Source organism: Salvelinus sp. IW2-2015, linkage group LG4q.1:29, assembly GCF_002910315.2.
Source record: "Salvelinus sp. IW2-2015 linkage group LG4q.1:29, ASM291031v2, whole genome shotgun sequence".
NCBI classification, from domain to species: domain Eukaryota; kingdom Metazoa; phylum Chordata; class Actinopteri; order Salmoniformes; family Salmonidae; genus Salvelinus; species Salvelinus sp. IW2-2015.
Genome location: NC_036842.1, coordinates 85,513,630 through 85,532,030, shown reverse-complemented (window position 1 = coordinate 85,532,030; position 18,401 = coordinate 85,513,630). Strand labels below are relative to the sequence as shown.

The window sequence follows — 18,401 nt, the reverse complement described above, 5'->3', positions numbered from 1 at the left end:
ACGCAGGACTTGCAGACCGTCGAGCTTCACAAATAGAACCAAGTTCTATTTTCAAGCACAAAACATTTTAGCAGGGGCTAGTTAATTCCCAACAATTCTACACATTTTGCCATGGGGCGGAGAGACAATTTTAAAGTTGTATAACTAATTTGCTGGAATTCTACAAATTTTGCCATGGGTGGAGGGAAAATCAGCAGTCTTAATTGCAAATTTACTGCAATTCCACACATTTTGCCATAGGATGGAAATAAATGTATGCAGTTTTTAATATATTTGAGTGAGATTGACTTACAAATCAAATGGGGGCCCCCCGGTCGGTAATGATTACAGGGGTTTCTTCTGGATCAAAATGGGGCTTAGGTGGTATGGCATGGTTGGGTCTGGCCATGGACGTGACCAATTAAGCACTTGCGGATTGAACCTCCTGTTGGCTACAGTGATTTTCCTTTGCTATTTTAAAGCTAATTTCCTGCAATTATACACATTTTGACATGTGGCAGAGACTACATTTTCCATAACACACACACACACACACACGCACACACACACACACACACACACACACACACACACACACACACACACACACACACACACACACACACACACAACACACACACACACACACACACACACACACACACACACACACACACACACACACACACAAAAGAAAAGCAACTTTTTTGTCCATTAAAATTAAAACATCAAATTGTAGACATAGTGTCACAATCGTTGGAATAAATGGACCAAGGCGCAGCGTGCGTAGAGTTCCACATGTTTATTAGATGAAACTCACAAAAAAACAATAAAGAGTAACAATACGTGAGCCAAATGCAGTCTTCACAGGCACTACACAAAAACAAGATCCCACAAAAACCCAGTGGGAAAAGGGCTGCCTAAATATGATTCCCAATCAGAGACAACGATAAACAGCTGCCTCTGATTGGGAACCATACCAGGCCAAACATAGAAAAACAAAAACGAGAGTACCCACCCTAGTCACACCCTGACCTAAACCAAAATAGAAAATAAAAAGTCTCTCTAAAGGTCAGGGCGTGACACATAGTTAATGTTGTAAATGACTATTGTAGCTGGAAACGGCAGATTTTTCATTGAATATCACATAGGCGTACAGAGGCCCATTATCCATCAACCATCACTCCTGTGTTCCAATGACACTTTGTGTTAGCTAATCCAAGTTTATAATTTTAAAAAGCTAATTGATCATTAGAAAACCATTTTGCAATTACGTTAGCACAGCTGAAAACTGTTGGTGCTGTTTAATGCTGATAAAGAAGCAACAAACTGGCCTTCTTTTAGACTAGATGAGGATTCTGGAGCATCAGCAATTTGTGGTTCGATTACAGGCTGAAAATGCCCAGAAAACAAAACTTTCGTCAGTTCTATTCTTTGTTCTGAGAAATGAAGGCTATTCCATGCGAGAAATGGCAGAGAAACTGAAGATCTCGTACAATGCTGTGTACTACTCCCTTCACAGAACAGCGCAAACTGGCTCTAACCAGAATAGAAAGAGGAGTGGGAGGCCCCGGTGCACACTGAGCAAGAGGACAAGTACATTAGTACATAGTTTTGAGAAAAGAGCACATCACAAGTCCCAACTGGCAGCTTTCATTAAATAGTACCTGAAAAACACCAGTCTCAACGTCAACAGTAAGAGGCGACACCGGGATGCTGGCCTTCTAGGCAGAGTTGAAAAGAAAAAGCCATATCTCAGACCGACCGATTACAAATACAAGATTAAGATGGGCAAAAGAACACAGCACTGGACAGAGGTACTCTGCCTAGGACAGCATCCGGAGTCGTCTCTTTCACTGTTGACGTTGAGACTGGTGTTTTGCGGTACTATTTAATGAAGCTGCCAGTGAGGACTTGTGAGGCGTCTGTTTCTCAAACAGTCGCCGTGCCGATGTGGATTTCCTGGAGGTTCTCTCCTCGCTCCAGGTGAATGGTCTTGTCAAACTCTTCGGCCACGTCGTCGTCGGTGATGTTGGGTGGTGCCTTAGGCGATGTCTTTCAGTTGGGCTGCAGGGTGAATGGAGAGAGCACAGTACAACAATGTCTTTCAGTTGGGCTGCAGGGTGAATGGAGAGAGTACAGTACAACAATGTCTTCAGTTGGGCTGCAGGGTGAATGGAGAGAGTACAGGTACAACAATGTCTTTCAGTGGGCTGGCAGGGTCAATGGAGAGAGCACAGTACAACAATGTCTTTCAGTTGGGTTGCAGGGTGAATGGAGAGAGCACAGTTACAACGATGTTCTTTTCAAGTTGGGCTGCAGGGTGAATGGAGAGAGCACAGTAAAACAAGAACACCTGTTTCAGTTACAGAGAGAAAGACTAAACCGGACACGACCAAACTACACAAAACTAGACAAAACAACACAAAACAACTAAATCAACACAGTACACAACAATCTTGTAGGAAGAAATCAACACCCTCTAGTTTCTTAATCTTGACAGCCCTCATGTCCAGCAGCTGGGAAAGATGTTCCAACTTCAGCTCGTACTCTAGTTTGGAGTCATTCATCTTACGTGTCACTGCTTCAAGTTCCACCTGAGACACAGGAAAACAGTGACATTTTCTACAAAGTATGTCACCTGATCAAGTAAAAATAAAAAAAWAWAWAAAATGTTTGTAAATCTGAATTCACACAAAACAATTTTAAAGACACAAAGGTCCTGGTCGACTGATACTTCTTTCAACCTTGATCTTTGCCAGAATCTCGTTTTGGTCTGTCAGGTCAGACTTCAGTGCTACCTCTAGCTGGGCTAGATGTTCCCGGATTACGTAGAAAGCACCGGGAATACAAAACCAAATGTAATCCACAAAATAGTCATGCAGAAAAAAGTTTTTAATATAGGATTTCAACATGCAAAGAAAAATACAAACGTGGAGTCAAATCCCTCACCTGTTCATTAGTTTATCACAGTTCTCCTTTAGCAGCTCTCTCTCCTTCTCCAGGTCATGGATTCGCTCCTGCAACTGTGTTTCATTTAAAAGAGGATAGTTAATTAGTCAAAAGGTTAGCCAAGAGTTTCCCTACGATGTTGAGACTGTATCAGCCTCATCAAATTGCTCTTGATAAGAGAGTCTACTAAAAGGCTAAACCAAAGGGCTGTTTCCAAGACACAGATTAAGCCTAGTCCAGGACTATAAAGCATGCTCAATGGATTCTCCATTGAAAGTGCTTTTTTAGTCGAGGACTTAGCTTAACCTGTGTCTGGGAAACCAGCCCAAATGTATTGCAAGTTTACCTCCTCTGTGAGAATGAGTTGGCCTGTAGTTGGCTCTCCAGGCCAAGACTCCTCACTTGCTCGTCTTTCAGATGGCCCGTGAGCTCGTCCATCTTGGCCATCACAGCTTCATGACTGGCCTTCGGGGTCCACTGATTCTGCAATCACAACATAGGGGTCATTACCATGGTGACTGGGTTTAAACAGTATGTGTTCTTTTGAAAGAACAAGTTATTTGAAGTTTCCATGACGACTATTGATTACAATGTGCTGGGGAGACCAAAACATTTTCCAAAAGTTTGCCCACCCATGTGCTAGAGCATTGCTAATCAACTAGTGTCTCCTGTAACATGCTGTTGTGTTTCACCTCTTGGAGTTGTAGGAATCTGCCCTCGAGCACAGTGAATGCGTTGCCCTTCTCAACTAGCTGTTTCTGCAGCCGGATCATCTCCACCTTGTCCTTGATAGTAGACCTGGAGACACCACAACACAATACAAGGGGTATGCTTTTGTTCATTATTCCCCATATAGTGTGTGTGTGTATTTGTACGTTATTTATTATTTCAAATAATTACCGAGGGGGTAGATCAGCTTTAACATTGCAAATAGACTTTAGCTTCCATCTATGTAATTGTCTGCATCATTTCCAATCCACAATATAAACTCAGAAAAAAAAGAAACGTCCTCTCACTGTCAACTGCGTTTATTTTCAGCAAACTTAACATGTGTAAATATTTGTATGAACATAACAAGATTCAACAACTGAGACATAAACTGAACAAGTTCCACAGACATGTGACTAACAGAAATGGAATAATGTGTCCCTGAACAAAGGGGGGTCAAATCAAAAGTAACAGTCAGTATCTGGTGTGGCCACCAGCTGCATTAAGTACTACAGTGAATCTCCTCCTCATGGACTGCACCAGATTTGCCAGTTCTTGCTGTGAGATGTTACCCCACTCTTCCACCAAGGCACCTGCAAGTTCCCGGACATTTTTGGGGAATGGCCCTAGCCCTCACCCTCCGATCCAACAGGTCCCAGACGTGCTCAATGGGATTGAGATCCGGGCTCTTCGCTGGCCATGGCAGAACACTGACATTCCTGTCTTGCAGGAAATCATGCACAGGTCGAGCAGTATGGCTGGTGGTATTGTCATGCTGGAGGGTCATGTCAGGATGAGCCTGCAGGAAGGGTACCACATGAGGGAGAGGATGTTTCCCTGTAACGCACAGCGTTGAGATTGCCTGCAATGACAACAAGCTCAGTCCGATGAAGCTGTGACACACCACCCCAGACCATGACGGACCCTCCACCTCCAAATCGATCCCGCTCCAGAGTACAGGCCTCGGTGTAATGCTCATTCCTTCGACGATAAACGCAAATCCGACCATCACCCCTGGTGAGACAAAACCACAACTTGTCAGTGAAGAGCACTTTTTGTCAGTCCTTTCTGGTTCAGCGATGGTGGGTTTGTGCCCATAGGCAACGTTGTTTCCGGTGATGTCTGGTGAGGACCTGCCTTACAACAGYCCTACAAGCCCTCAGTCCAGCCTCTCTCAGCCTATTGTTGACAGTCTGAGCACTGATGGAGGGATTGTGCGTTCCTGGTGTAACTCGGGCAGTTGTTGTTGCCATCCTGTACCTGTCCCGCAAGTGTGGTGTTCAGATGTACCGATCCTGTGCAGGTGTTGTTACCCYTGGTCTGCCACTGCGAGAAGGATCAGCTGTCCATCCTGTCTCCTGTAGCGCTTATGCGTCTCACAGTACAGACATTGCAATTTATTGCCCAGGCCACATCTGCAGTCCTCATGCCTCCTTGCAGCATGCCTAAGGCACGTTCACGCAGATGAGCAGGGACCCTGGGCATTTTTCTTTTGGTGTTTTTCAGAATCAGTAGAAAGGCCTCTAGTGTCCTATGTTTTCATAACTGTGACTGTAATTGCCTACCGTCTGTAAGCTGTTAGTGTCTTAACGACCGTTCCACAGGTGCATGTTCATAAATTGTGCATGTTCATAAAAAGCATGGGAAACAGGGTTTAAACCCGTTACAATGAAGACCTGTGAAGTTATTTTGATTTTTACGAGACAGGGTCCTGAAAAAGGGACGTTTCTTTTTTTGCTGAGTTTATATTTTTTTGCTACAACTTTTTCAAAATGGGACTTCATGTTACACAATACATATATGTTTTGTTCAATAAAGTTCATATTTATATCCAAAAACCTCAGTTTACAATGGCGCCATGTTCAGAAATGCCTCCAAAATATCCAGAGAAATTGCAGAGAGCCACATCAAATAATAGAAATACTCATCATAAACTTTGATGAAAGATACATGTTTTACATAGAATTAAAGATACACTTGTTCTTAATGCAACCGCTGTGTCAGATTTCAAAAAGCTTTACGGAAAAAGCACAATATTCAATAATCTGYGAACAGCGTTCAGCCACAAAAGGAAGCCATACAGTTACCRGCCAAATTGTGCAGTCAACAAAACTCATATATAGCATTATAAATCTTCACTTACCTTTGCTGATCTTCATCGGAATGCACTCCCAGGACTCCCACTTCCACAAGAAATGTTTGTTTTGTTCGGTAATGTCCATCATTTATGTCCAAATAGCTATTTTTGTTAGCGTGTTTGGTAAACAAATCCAAAGTCAGGAAGCGCGTTCACTAAAAGCAGACGAAATGTCAAAAAGTTCCGTAACAGTCAGTAAAAACATGTCAAACGATGTATTGAATCAATCTTTAGGATTTTTTTTACATAAATCTTCAATAAAGTTCCAACCGGAGAATTCCATTGTCTTCAGAAGTGCGATGGAACAGAGCTCCCTCTCATGTGAACACGCATGGTCAGAGCATGGTCAGCTCATGATAGACCTTACTCATTCCCGTCCCCTTCGGCCCCACTTCACAGTACAAGCATCAGACAAGGTTCGACATACTGTTGACATCTAGTGGAAGCCGTAGGAAGTGCAAACTGACCCATGTCCCACTGTGTATTRGATAGGCGATGAGTTGAAAACCTACAAACCTCAGATTTCCCACTTCCTGGTTGGATTTTTTTCTCAGGTTTTTGCCTGCCATATGAGTTCTGTTATACTCACAGACATCATTCAAACAGTTTTAGAAACTTCAGAGTGTTTTCTATCCAATACTAATAATKCTATGCATATATTAGCAACTGGGACTGAGGAGCAGGCAGTTTACTCTGGGCATCTCTGGGCACCTTTTCATCCAAGCTACTCAATACTGCCCCTGCAGCCATAAGAATTTCCAGCTTCACCTGGAATGCTTTTCCAACAGTCCTGAAGGAGTTCCCACATGTGCTGAGCACTTGTTGGCTACTTTACCTTCACTCTGTGGTCAGAATCATCCCAAACCATCTCAATTTGGTTGAGGTCGGGGGATTGTGAAGGCCAGTAAAAATAGTAAAAATAAAGAAAAACCCTTGAATGAGTAGGTGTTCTAAAACTTTTTACCAATAGTGTATATGTTACCTCTGTCCAGTGGTCTACTGATTCACAGGTGGAGGAGTGATTATTCAAACCCTCTCTCTTTCCTCCTCAGCTGGTCTCTCAGCAGCTCTGCTGCTCTGTCCATATCCTCTATGTGAGACCGTTCAGTCTCGATCACATTCTCACTAACAGACACAGAGCGAAAGGGAGAGGCAGAGAGAGGAGAGAAAGAAAGAGAGAGAGAGAGGAGAGAGAGAGAGATGAAAGAGGGGGAGAGAGAGGAGGGAGAGAGAGAGAGAGAGAGAGAAAGGCATTACTATAACAGATGGAATGTTGCTAACATGGAGCAAAAACACTACAGAGGCACTGAATCCTTCACAGTGTAGCTGATGAGAACCGTACATACAGGTTCCGGATCTCAGCTCTGGTGTCGTCCAGCAGACTGTGTCCATATTTGGGCAGTAGACCCTGGGGGGGCCTGCCACTCACCTCCACCTCCACACTCCTGGGTCCTGGAGGGGACACAGACACAGACACATCAAGGCTTACAGTTTAATCAGGTGTATTAGTGCAGGTCAAAAACAAACATGTGCATTAAAGGGGGGGGGGAGAAATACTGCTAACACAGGCATGCCCAGAGTTTGAGGCTTTGTTGGCCAGAGTATAAAGCATAGACATCATATATTCATCATACATGACAGTTTTAGAGAGCAACAGGTCAGAGGTCTCAGCTGACCCTGTGACTCTCAACATGTGTGTTTCTGGGGGTTGGGGAAAAGGCAGAAGATACATTTCCGTTCTAACCAAATGGAAAATAAAGTATCCATTCTATTTCTTTTCACCTCTGGGAGCAGTGGGGGGTGTGACCGTGTCCTCCCTCAGCCTCCGCAGGCCCGTGTTGACGCGTGATTGGACATGGCCGTAGGGGGTGGTTTGTTTGCTCTGCGTCTGCAGGTGCTGTTTGGCGGCCAGCAGACACTGCTTCAGGGCCWCATTCTGCATCTGCAGCTCCTGGACCTTGAATTCAATTTTATTTGGGGTTGCAAATAAACAAAACATACAATCGATAAGATGCGCATTTCAAATCCCAGAAGATAACACATGGAAACACTGTCTGTGTCCCAAATGGCACTCTATTCCCTGCACTACTTTTGACCAGAGCCCTAGTAAAAACTAGTGCACTATACAGGGAATAATAAGGGTACCATTTTGGACGCATCCACTTATTTTCGAAGTGGTCCACCTTCTCCTGCAGCTCCTCCATCATCTCCTCTAGCTCCACGTCCCAGCCCCCTGGATGCACCACGCCTGCAGATATTTGCTCCAACCGCCAACGGTCCTTCACCAAGTGCACCAGCTTGGTGGCCATCCTGTGAAAAGCCAAGGTGAAATTAAATAAGTTAGAGCGTCCATATAATGGGAATAGAAGAAAGGGTTAGAAATCCACATATGGCCTCCCGAGTGGTGCAGTGGTCTAAGGCATTGTATTGCAGTTCTTCAAGCATCACTACAGACCTGGGTTCGATCCCAGGCTGTGTCACAGGCGGCCGTGCCCGGGAGACCAATGAGGCGGTGCACAGTTAGCCCAGCGTTGTCTGGGTTAGGGGAGAGTTTGGCCGGCTGGGATTTCCTTGTCCCATCTCGCTCTAGCGACTCCTTGTGGCGGGCCGGGCACCTGCAAGCTGACTTCGGTTGCCAGATGGATGTGATTCCTCCAACACATTGGTGTGGCTGGCTTCTGAGTTAAGCGAGCAGTGTGTCAAGAAGCAGTGCGGCTTGGCAGGGTCGTGTTTCGGAGGATGCATGGCTCTTGACCTTCACCTCTCCCGTGTCCTTAAGGGAATTGCAGCGATGGGACAAGACTGTAACTATCAATTGGATTTCATGAAATTGGGGAGAAAAGGGGTTAAAAATACCCCCCCCCCKAAAAAATATATATATTTAAGAAATCCACATATGAAGAATTCTCAGACGCTAAGGTTTGATACTGTAGGGTCATGCATTGGGATTGAAACCTTTATTGTGTGTATGCAGGCGTGCAGTTCTCACCTCTTGATTTTGTCTTCCTGTTTCTGGGTGTGTTGTTTGTGGAGCAGGTTATCCTCATGGAGCTGTAGGAACCGGTCTTCCAGCTCCTCTCTGCTCACCCGCGAGATCGCCTGCCGTGCACAGGTATTCTGGGCCATCAGCGACTCTGCAAACAGAGCCAGGAAGTTACCGCCAGTTTAGAGACAAACATAAGGTAAAGTAAAGTAAGGTGAAGTTCAAGCCATTACTAACCTGGTAATCCCACTCCAACTTGAGGGAGGTTTAGGGTGATGTCTTTAACTTCTTATGGCTGCAGGGGCAGTATTGAGTAGCTTGGATGAAAGGTGCACAGAGGTGCCCATATTAAACTGCCTGCTCCTCAGTCCTAGTTGCTAATATATGCATATTATTATTCGTATTGGATAGAAAACACTCTGAAGTTTCTGAAACTGTTTGAATTATGTCTGTGAGTATAACAGAACTCATATGGTAGGCAAAACCTGAGAAGTTAAACTTCCTGTTTGAATTGTTTCTGAGGTGGCAGATTTTCAACCAAGCTCTCATTGAAATTACAGCGAGATATTGATGAGTTTTCCTACGGCTTCCACTAGATGTCAACAGTCAATAGAACTTTGTCTGATGACTCTAATGTGAAGGGGGGCCGAAGGAGACAGGAATTAGTAATCACTGCCATGAGGTGACCACGCATTGAACACGCGCCTTCACATGAGGAGGACCTCCGTTCCACCGCTCTTCTGAAGTCAATCTAATTCTCCGGTTGGAACGTTATTCAAGATGTATGTTAACAACATTCTAAAGATTGATTCAGTKCATCGTTTGACATGTTTCTACTGACTGTTACGGAACTTTTGGACATTTCGTCACGTTATAGTGGATGCGCTTTGTGACTTTGGAATTGTTTACCGCTAACGCGCTAACCAAAGTAGCTAATTGGACATAAATAACAGACATTATCAAACAAATCAAGCATTTATTGTGGACCTGGGATTCCTAGGACTGCATTCTGATGAAGTTCATCAAAGGTAAGGAAACATTTATCATGTATTTTCTGGTTTCTGTTGACCCCAACATAGCGGCTAATTTGGCTATTGTTCTGAGCTCCGTCTCAGATTATTGCATGATTTGCTTTTTCCGTAAAGACCTTTTGAAATCTGACACAGCGGTTGCATTAAGGAGAGGTATATCTGTAACGGCAGATTTTCTCCTCTTCGTCTGAAGAGGAGGTGTAGCAGGGATCGGACCAAGACGCAGCGTAGTTAGTGTTCATCATGTTTAATAACGACAAAACCGTGAACACTACAAAATACAAAATAACAAATGTGGCAAAACCGAAACAGTCCTATCTGGTGCATAGAACACAAAGACAGAAGACAACCACCCACAAACCCCAACACAAAACAGGCMACCTAAATATGGTTSCCAATCAGAGACKACGCAAAACACCTGTCTCTGATTGAGAACCATATCAGGCCAAACAAGAAACCCACATAGAAACAGACAACATAGAATGCCCACTCAGCTCACGTCCTGACCAACACTAAAACAACGAAAACACAAAAGAACAATGGTCAGAACGTGACAATATCTATAATTCCATATGTATAACTTGTATTATCATCTATAATTCCATGTGTATATTATCATCTACATTTATGATGAGTATTTCTGTTGAAACGATGTGGCTATGCAAAATCCCTTGATGTTTTTGGAACTAGTGAATGTAACGTGCCAATGTAAACTCAGATTTTTTGTTATAAATATGAACTTTATCAAACAAAACATGCATGTATTGTGTAACATGAAGTCCTATGAGTGTCATCTGATGAAGATAATCAAAGGTTAGTGATTCATTTTATCTCTATTTCTGCTTTTTGTGAAAGCTATCTTTCGCTGGAAAAATGGCTGTGCTTATTGTGGTTTGGGGTGACCTAACATAATCGTTTGTAGTGCTTTCGCTGAAAAGCATATTTGAAATCGGACACTTTGGTGGGATTAACAACAAGATTACCGTTAAAATGATATAAGACACATGTATGTTTGAGGAATTTTAATTATGAGATTTCTGTTGTTTGAATTTGGCGCCCTGCACTTTCACTGGCTGCTGTCATATCGATCCCGGTAGCGGGATGCAGCCATAAGAAGTTAACGGGCACATCGCCCGCCGTCTGGTCAGCAAATGAAGACATGGTTCAATCTGGAAATAAAGGTTGAGAAACATTATAACCCATCTATGAAACCTTACAACCCATCTATGAAAGACAACTAACAGTACACAGCCTCCTAAAAGGGCATAGCCTGCCCCACTGTAATACTTGGTTGCTTTAATAGCCAAATGTGACTTGTTGTAGCTAGGAAGGACAGAGGAAAACCATGCAACTACTAGATCACTGTCTTGAATAGGTGTGCATCTTATTCTTTCCCTACTAGCTTAATCCGTTTCTATCTTTCTAGGTCAAAAGACTGAGCTCACAAACAGTCTAGGTAGCTAGGTTTGGCTACCTAAAGTAGCTAGCTAGCAAAACAAGCAGCTCGAATCTGATACTAAGAATCAATTAGCTAGTTTTAGATTGACTAAGCAAGCTAGCTATTGTTAAGTTTAAAAATATCTGTCCAAGTGTAAAACATACATGAATTATTTGGACAGTTAACTATCAATTCCCTAAACATTTCACTCCTCAGCGACAGTTGCTAGTAAACAACCTTCTTCCTGTTCCCATGTGTGCATGCGTTTCAAAATAATCATTGGATATGTAGTTTCAGGAGTGGATGAGTAGCCTACAGTCAGAGAGGAAGAGGCAAATTAATATATTCCAAAATCTTTGGTGCAGTCAATATCTAAAAGTATTTGGTACAGTAGCCTACTTTGTAATGCTGATTGGCATTATTTGCACATTAATTCAGTTAATGTTCTTATGCATTGTGTGTCTGTCTTTTATACTGTCTCTACCGTAGGCCTACAAGATCAGTAATGCTGTAGCCTAAATGTTTAGGGAATTTTCTAATGAAGTTGATGCTATTCTTTCTATGCCTTTTCATGTTTTGTATGTTTCTTCTTTCATCTGAAATGGGACKATTTCTTTCCCTCTTACCACCCTCTGTGAATGGAAGCAGCAGGGCCACCAATCAGGTCCTGTTCTATACATAATCCCAAAACTTTGCATGTAGGCCTATTTGTAATCTGAGATGGAAAAATAGCCCTGGTTTACAGCCAGGGATTTGACAGGCAGACTGTCAGCTCTCTGCCTTTCATGAATTGGCAATGGGGCTAATTTAGAAGGCTGAGATGAGAGCCGGACTGGACAGAATGAGTTCACTCTGCATGCTCCTCTCCAGGCCTGCCACGCAGAGAGCACTGGGGCATGACAGTCTCCTCTCATGGCTGCCTCCTTAAGTTCTAACCTTTGACCCCCCCCACTCTGCCCCCCATCTCTCCTTTATTGGAGGGTTGGAGTGGGTCAGGGTGCTTTTTCGTTTTGGCGGTTGGTCTGCCGTGGAATGAAGGCAAGTCGTGCCTGCCTATCTGTCTGTATGTCAGGTCAGTGTTAGTTTGACTGTCAGAGCTGGCCTGTCGTTGAGTTCCATGATGCTTTTCTAACTTTTGTTCAACAAGCACTGCAGAACAGAACTGTCAAGCACATGATCAGACGAGCATGTAAAGGGCACTTTTTTCGCACCTCCTTTCCCGTCCCTCCCCCATTGTAATATAGGGAGATTTCCCCCCCCAATGTGTCCTAGCTGTCTCTGGTTCTATTCAATTTATTCAGATGAGTGTCACTAGGGGCAGCGGGTCAGATCCTGTTGTCGGTTAGAAACCAGAGAGGTTAGTGAAACGAAACGAGTGAAAATAAAAAAGTGAACAAGGTCAGAAGAAAGGGTGAATACTTTACATACTTTATCTGGGTATAGCTAATTTATTGTTATGTTATCCCTATAGGCATGCCACATCCATACTGTAGCCCTACATTCACATCAATCTATTATTTTATCTATCTATCTATCTATCTGTAATTTTTTTTTTTACCTTTATTTAACTAGGCAAGTCAGTTAAGATCAAATTCTTATTTACAATGGCCTACCGGGGAACAGTGGGTTAACTGCCTTGTTCAGGGGCAGAACGATTTTTACCTTGTCAGCTCTGGGATTCTATCCAGCAACCTTTCGGTTACTGGGTCAACGCTCTAACCACTAGGCTACCTGCCGCCCCTATCTATCTATTGTATTTTGTGCCTTGAGGAACAGGGTCAGAGAAGCAGACCAGACAGAGCTAGATACAACATCATGGCTCTTGAAATAACTGGAAAAGTAACTATAGGCTACAGTAACAGCAGGAAAGACAACTAGGCCTAGACACATATAAATCCCATGTGACACTAGGTGGCACTTGGTTACCGCTATCTGTGAGGCCGTACTCCCTCACTCACCCTTTTTCTGGCTTAGCCTCCTGTCCTGTTCTGTTACTGTTCTGTTGTGTTTGTTTTCATGCAGCGCAGCGCAGGGCCATGGCAGCCTTATGTTATCATAGGTCATAATGTTGAATATTCATTCACCTCTGCCACGCTACACCTGCTACACATGTTTCAAAGGTGTCTATGAGCGTGACGTTTGTAGGTACGTTTTGGGTCACCGCTTCTACAGCAGTCTAGTTTTAAATTGGTTTCATATTAACATAAACATATGCACTTTAGTGTTATTGCAGTGGTTCGTTTTTAGATAGCTTCAGTGGACTGTATCGGAGAAGCTTCTGTACACTAAGGAAGGTTAACTTATTGATGTCTGGGTAGAATATTGACAGTATATTTTCGGGCTAAAGATAATGTAATTCAGTCATCTGCAGGTTGTCTAATGTCATTGCGTAGCCTCACTCAACTCACATAGAAAGTAAAGTAAAAACAATACTTTGGTATAATTTTGTGTGTTCTGTCATATGACGTGATTGACTTAGCAATGAAAATATCCTTTGAGTGTATATGTGTGACAAAGGGAAGTTTGGTATCCTACATGATGTCCCTTAGCTCTTTGTCTTTGTCATGATAAAATGGTAAATGGTCAGCCATGTATGTACTATAATGGTAACTCGGTTGTATTGTTCTTTTAAGAGTAAATACACTTGGGCCATGAGAAGCTTGAGATCACTGTACTGTACTGGACTTCTCTCCATCAAATCTAGGCCACACATTCAGAGAGAAAGAGAGAGATCCATCTTCATAGGAGTGATTTCACCTCTGCCAACCCTGCTGTTTAGACCAATGAATAGCACTTCCCCCCCGGACTGAAAGAACAATTAGTGGACTCTTCTATTGGGTATCACTGTGAGAGAGCAGAAGAGGTCTGTTGGCATACTCATTTTTCATGGTGGTTTTACAGAATAAATGCCATAGTGATGGAGTGCTTGGCAATGGCTTGTGTGTGTGTGTGTGTGTGAGTGCGTGCATGCGTGCGTTTGTGCTTGTGTGTGTGGGAGGACCACCACAGGGACTTGTGTGATTTATAGACAAGGCTGACTGAGCTGTTACAATACAATACAAAACTGCAGCCAGGGCCCGATTGGCCCGGCCCGGCATCCAGGAATATCAACTAGGTTTAAGATGAATGTTCCCTCTAAGTTAGCAATACGTTAATTATCACTTATTATAAACCGGGATGTTTGGCTCCTGGATCAGACAATATACCACAAGTATGACGCAAAATTACTTGTTTACTGTTCTAATTATGTTGCTAACCAGTTTATAATACCAATAAGACTTTGCGTGGTGCCTAAGATCAGCCCCTTAGCTGGGTTTTTGGCCATATACCTCACCTCCTCGAACCCTATTGCTTAAGTAGTCCATGAGTCAAACTCTGTGCATACCAAATGGCACCCTATTCCCTGCATAGTGCACTACTTTTGACCAGGGCCCATAGGGCTCAGGTCAATAGTAGTGCACTATGTAGGGAATAGGGGGCTATTTGGGACGCAGTTTGTCTGTTCTTCTTGTTAATGACTGATTACTGGATCAGACTGTGTCCGTTGCTGTGTCTGATGTGATGTTTACACACATGAATTAATCTTTGATTTGACACCACAGAGGTTTCTTAGAATAGCTTGTATATATTAAAGTGTCACTAATCTAATATTTTTGTTCTGTTTACGGAACAGGGAAATATCAAGAGTTGATTTTTAACATCGTCAAAGTATTCTCTGCTGCCACAACAGACTTAACCACTAAACAATACAGTCACATAGTTGTAGAAATGCAGCAGTTTTATATTGATGTTAAAGTGATGTTGATATTTGATATCACAATAAAGCGATCATCTATTTTCACAATTATCTCCTGATGGTGTGGCAACTGAAAACATGTTCTTGGGCCTGCCTGCATAACCTAGTCAAAAAGTGACTGTTGTGTGCATATCCAATGACTTTAATGAGAAGCTTCATTGTCTGACACTACACTCCCAAGACAGTTGAGCACAGTGCAGCAGACCCAGCCTGAATCCAAAATTGCACCCTATTCCCTATTCTGGTAGGAAGTAGTACACTATAGGTAATAGGGTGCCATTTGGGATGTAGCCCAGTCTGCCCTGAACACTAATTACTGCTGGTTATTGACCAGGATGTTTAAATGGTGAGGAGGAGGAGGTTAAGGTCAATGTCAATGCTAATGTTAATGTACTGCGTTGAGTGCTTGTCGGTATGCTCAAAGCTGCAGAGAGGTTAAGTATATGTAGTGTCAGTGTGGAGTTGTCAGACTGCCACCATATGCATCCTTACTTGGAAATGATATATTTTACAACCACAAGGGCCCCCCTTATTCATATACAACATACAAGCAAACAGAATGATACTGTAGCCTTTGGTTGATAGTAAAGTCTTGTTGAGATAAATATATATTTGTGATGAGTTTTTGTTTATGCCATAGAATATATAGTATCAGTAGATATGACAGTGTAAAGAATTGACGTGCCTCTGTTGTTACGGACTGGTTATAATCCACCACACTGTTCCAGTTCACTTCAAGCATATTGTCTGTTCAAGGCTCCTGAGCAGGTAATATATTATGCTGAAGGTGAACGGTGACTTGGGGAAAGAAAGCCGTTATGAAAAATTCATCAATCTGGCGAGGGGAGACACAGCTGCTCCTGTCAGTGGCCATTTCTGTGGAGGCGCTGGGCTGGGTGGTGGGGATCAGACCTGGGGGGTGGGGGGAATAGGGATGGGGTGACCTATGGTGGCTGAAGGGTTGGTGGCTTCGGGGGGGATAGGGCCTGGCTGTCAAAGTACTCAGTTGGGATGGCTGGGCCTACACTCTCAGAAAAAATGGTTCCTAAAGGGTTTTTCGGGTGTCCCCATAGGAGAACCCTTTTTTGTTCCAGGTAGAATCCTTTTTTGTTCCAGGTAGAACCCTTTTTTTGTTCCAGGTAGAACCTTTTTTTTGTTCCAGGTAGAACCCTTTTAGGTTCTATGTAGAACCCTTTCCACATAGGGTTCTATATGGAACCCAACAGGGTTCTTTTTGGAACCAAACATGGTTCTTCAAAGGGTTCTCCTATGGGGATAGCCGATGAACTCTTTCAGGTTCTAGATAGCAACTTTTTTTCTAAGACTGTATATTGTTTCTTCTGCAACCAGAATACACAAACACACACACACATCAGGGTAGAAAGTTATTCATTAAATGGCACGTATTGTGCAGAAACTGCACATCATCTGTAATAGTTCACAAGAATGCTATGTTTACATCCAAGAAAACTTCATCATTCAAGAGCACCGTAACATTTACGGGGGCGTCATTTCTCATCCACCACCACTGGTCCTCTTCCTTCTGAGTGCCTTTCTTCCTGCTGGGTGAATGACTTCTAAAGCAGGAGGGTCCGTGACCTTTTGTGTCTGGGTCGCGATCTTCGGTGAAAGCTGTCTCGTCCCGAAGGCCAGCGCATTCTGGCACCTCTGACAGACGTGTAAACAGATGCAGCCGTTGTTTGCATTGACAGGTGATTATAGCTGGCACCGGTGCCAAGGCAATTAAACCCGGGGGCTGACAGCACCATTTGGTGGGCTGCCTGGTTGTTATTCCAGCGTCGGTCTGAATAATTGTAGCGGCACATTTTCACCTGCTAGGCTGCGGCTCTGAACATCATTAATTGAACAGAGGAACACGCCAGCTGGCTGGAAGTTCAGGCTACAGTGTTGTAGTGGGGCTATGTAACGCTGGCTTTGGCCCATATGTGGTTTGATCATGTAATGAGATGAGATATCTGTCGGTCGCGGACTGAATGTGATTCTCCCTTTGATAATTACCCTTGGCCAGTCTGGGTGGGTTTCCATGTATTTATTTATTTTCAACTTTGCACAGCCAGGAACACATGCATACACAAATTCCCATTAGGATATGGTACTAATTCCCTATGGTAATGTAAACACCGTACTTTACATACTGACAAGGGAAAAGGACAAGACAAGAGAAATTCATTACTATCTAGAACCTAAAATGGTTATTTGGCTGTCCTRATAGGATAACCCTTTGAAGAACACTTTTTGGTTCCAGGTAGAACCAGTTTTGGTTCCATGTAGGACTCTTTCCAGATAGGGTTCTATATGGAACCAAAAAGTGTTCTATGCAGAACCAAAAAGGGTTCTCCCTGGAACCATGAATGGTTATCCTATGGGGACAGCTGAAGAAACCTTTTGGAAGCTTTTCTTCTAAGAGTGGAGAGTTCTGTGAAGTCAATCTTGTTTTCTGGGACAAGAGACATTCATTAGAGTTCAGTAACATCAATATTGTTGTCTTCTACCTGAGCAGTATAGTATGAGTGTGGCATTTCTGACAAGACCCGGGGGGACAACAACCCACCAGAAACCCCTGTGCAGGTCTTGCCAAATCAAAGATCCCAATGCATGCATTCTAGCTAAATCTACCGTTTTAGAAGGAATCACAAGGTATTGTAATGCACCGTCTAGGTGCATAGTTACCCCATACATATCAGGAACTGGAGCTACCACAGCAATTTCACAAACTGATTCGTTGACGTCTGAGTTGTAGTTGTGTGTTGTTGTCTCTGCTGTTTGCGGATGTATGTGTGTGCCATTTCAAAGTACAGGACACCTGACCTGTATTGATAGCAGACTAACAGCTGCATCCCCATTTGCACATTACACCATCACACCATCACTTAACTGACAGATCAGCTAAATGTAATCTGCTGCATGCATTCTAAATCTCATGCCTAATTCCAACTGTCTGGAACTGACAATAACCGCCCATCCCTCGTGAAAGAATGACTGTGAGGAACTTTAATCGCCAGCAGGCCGAGGTAGTATTCTTAAACAGCCCTGGYCTCAGTCTTAATGTGAGAGGGGCTTGTCTGGTTTTATAAGGCAGTTAACCATAGATTCCAGGACCCAGCTCAGCTCAGCCTTAGCTCAATAAATCCTAACCAGATAAGTGTCGGTCGGATGTTTGCGCTGGCAGGCAGCTGGTCTGGAGAGCATATGACACCATTTGCCTTCTCAGAATGTCGCACGCTGTTATTCTTTAATTATGACGGTGGGACTCAGTTGTCCTCCGCTAACAACGTTTAATCAACTGAGATTTACTGAAGAGCAAGAGACAGAATGAAACGGCATGCACTGACTTCAGCACACATTCAACCACTGTG

The 18,401-nt window shown here is 43.4% G+C and overlaps 1 protein-coding gene across 1 annotated transcript; it reads right to left on the bottom strand.

Moving 5' to 3' along the window:
* Positions 1–1,906: 1,906 nt before the first annotated feature.
* On the bottom strand, positions 1,907–10,951 carry rpgrip1l (RPGRIP1 like). The gene is given in 12 exon segments (XM_070440237.1): positions 1,907–2,821; positions 2,933–3,007; positions 3,267–3,414; positions 3,624–3,729; positions 6,759–6,783; positions 6,786–6,901; positions 7,123–7,228; positions 7,559–7,733; positions 7,960–8,086; positions 8,766–8,910; positions 8,997–9,054; positions 10,913–10,951. Coding segments are annotated over 12 exon segments (1,257 nt in total). The 3' UTR covers positions 1,907–2,684.
* Between the last annotated feature and the right edge of the window lie 7,450 nt (positions 10,952–18,401).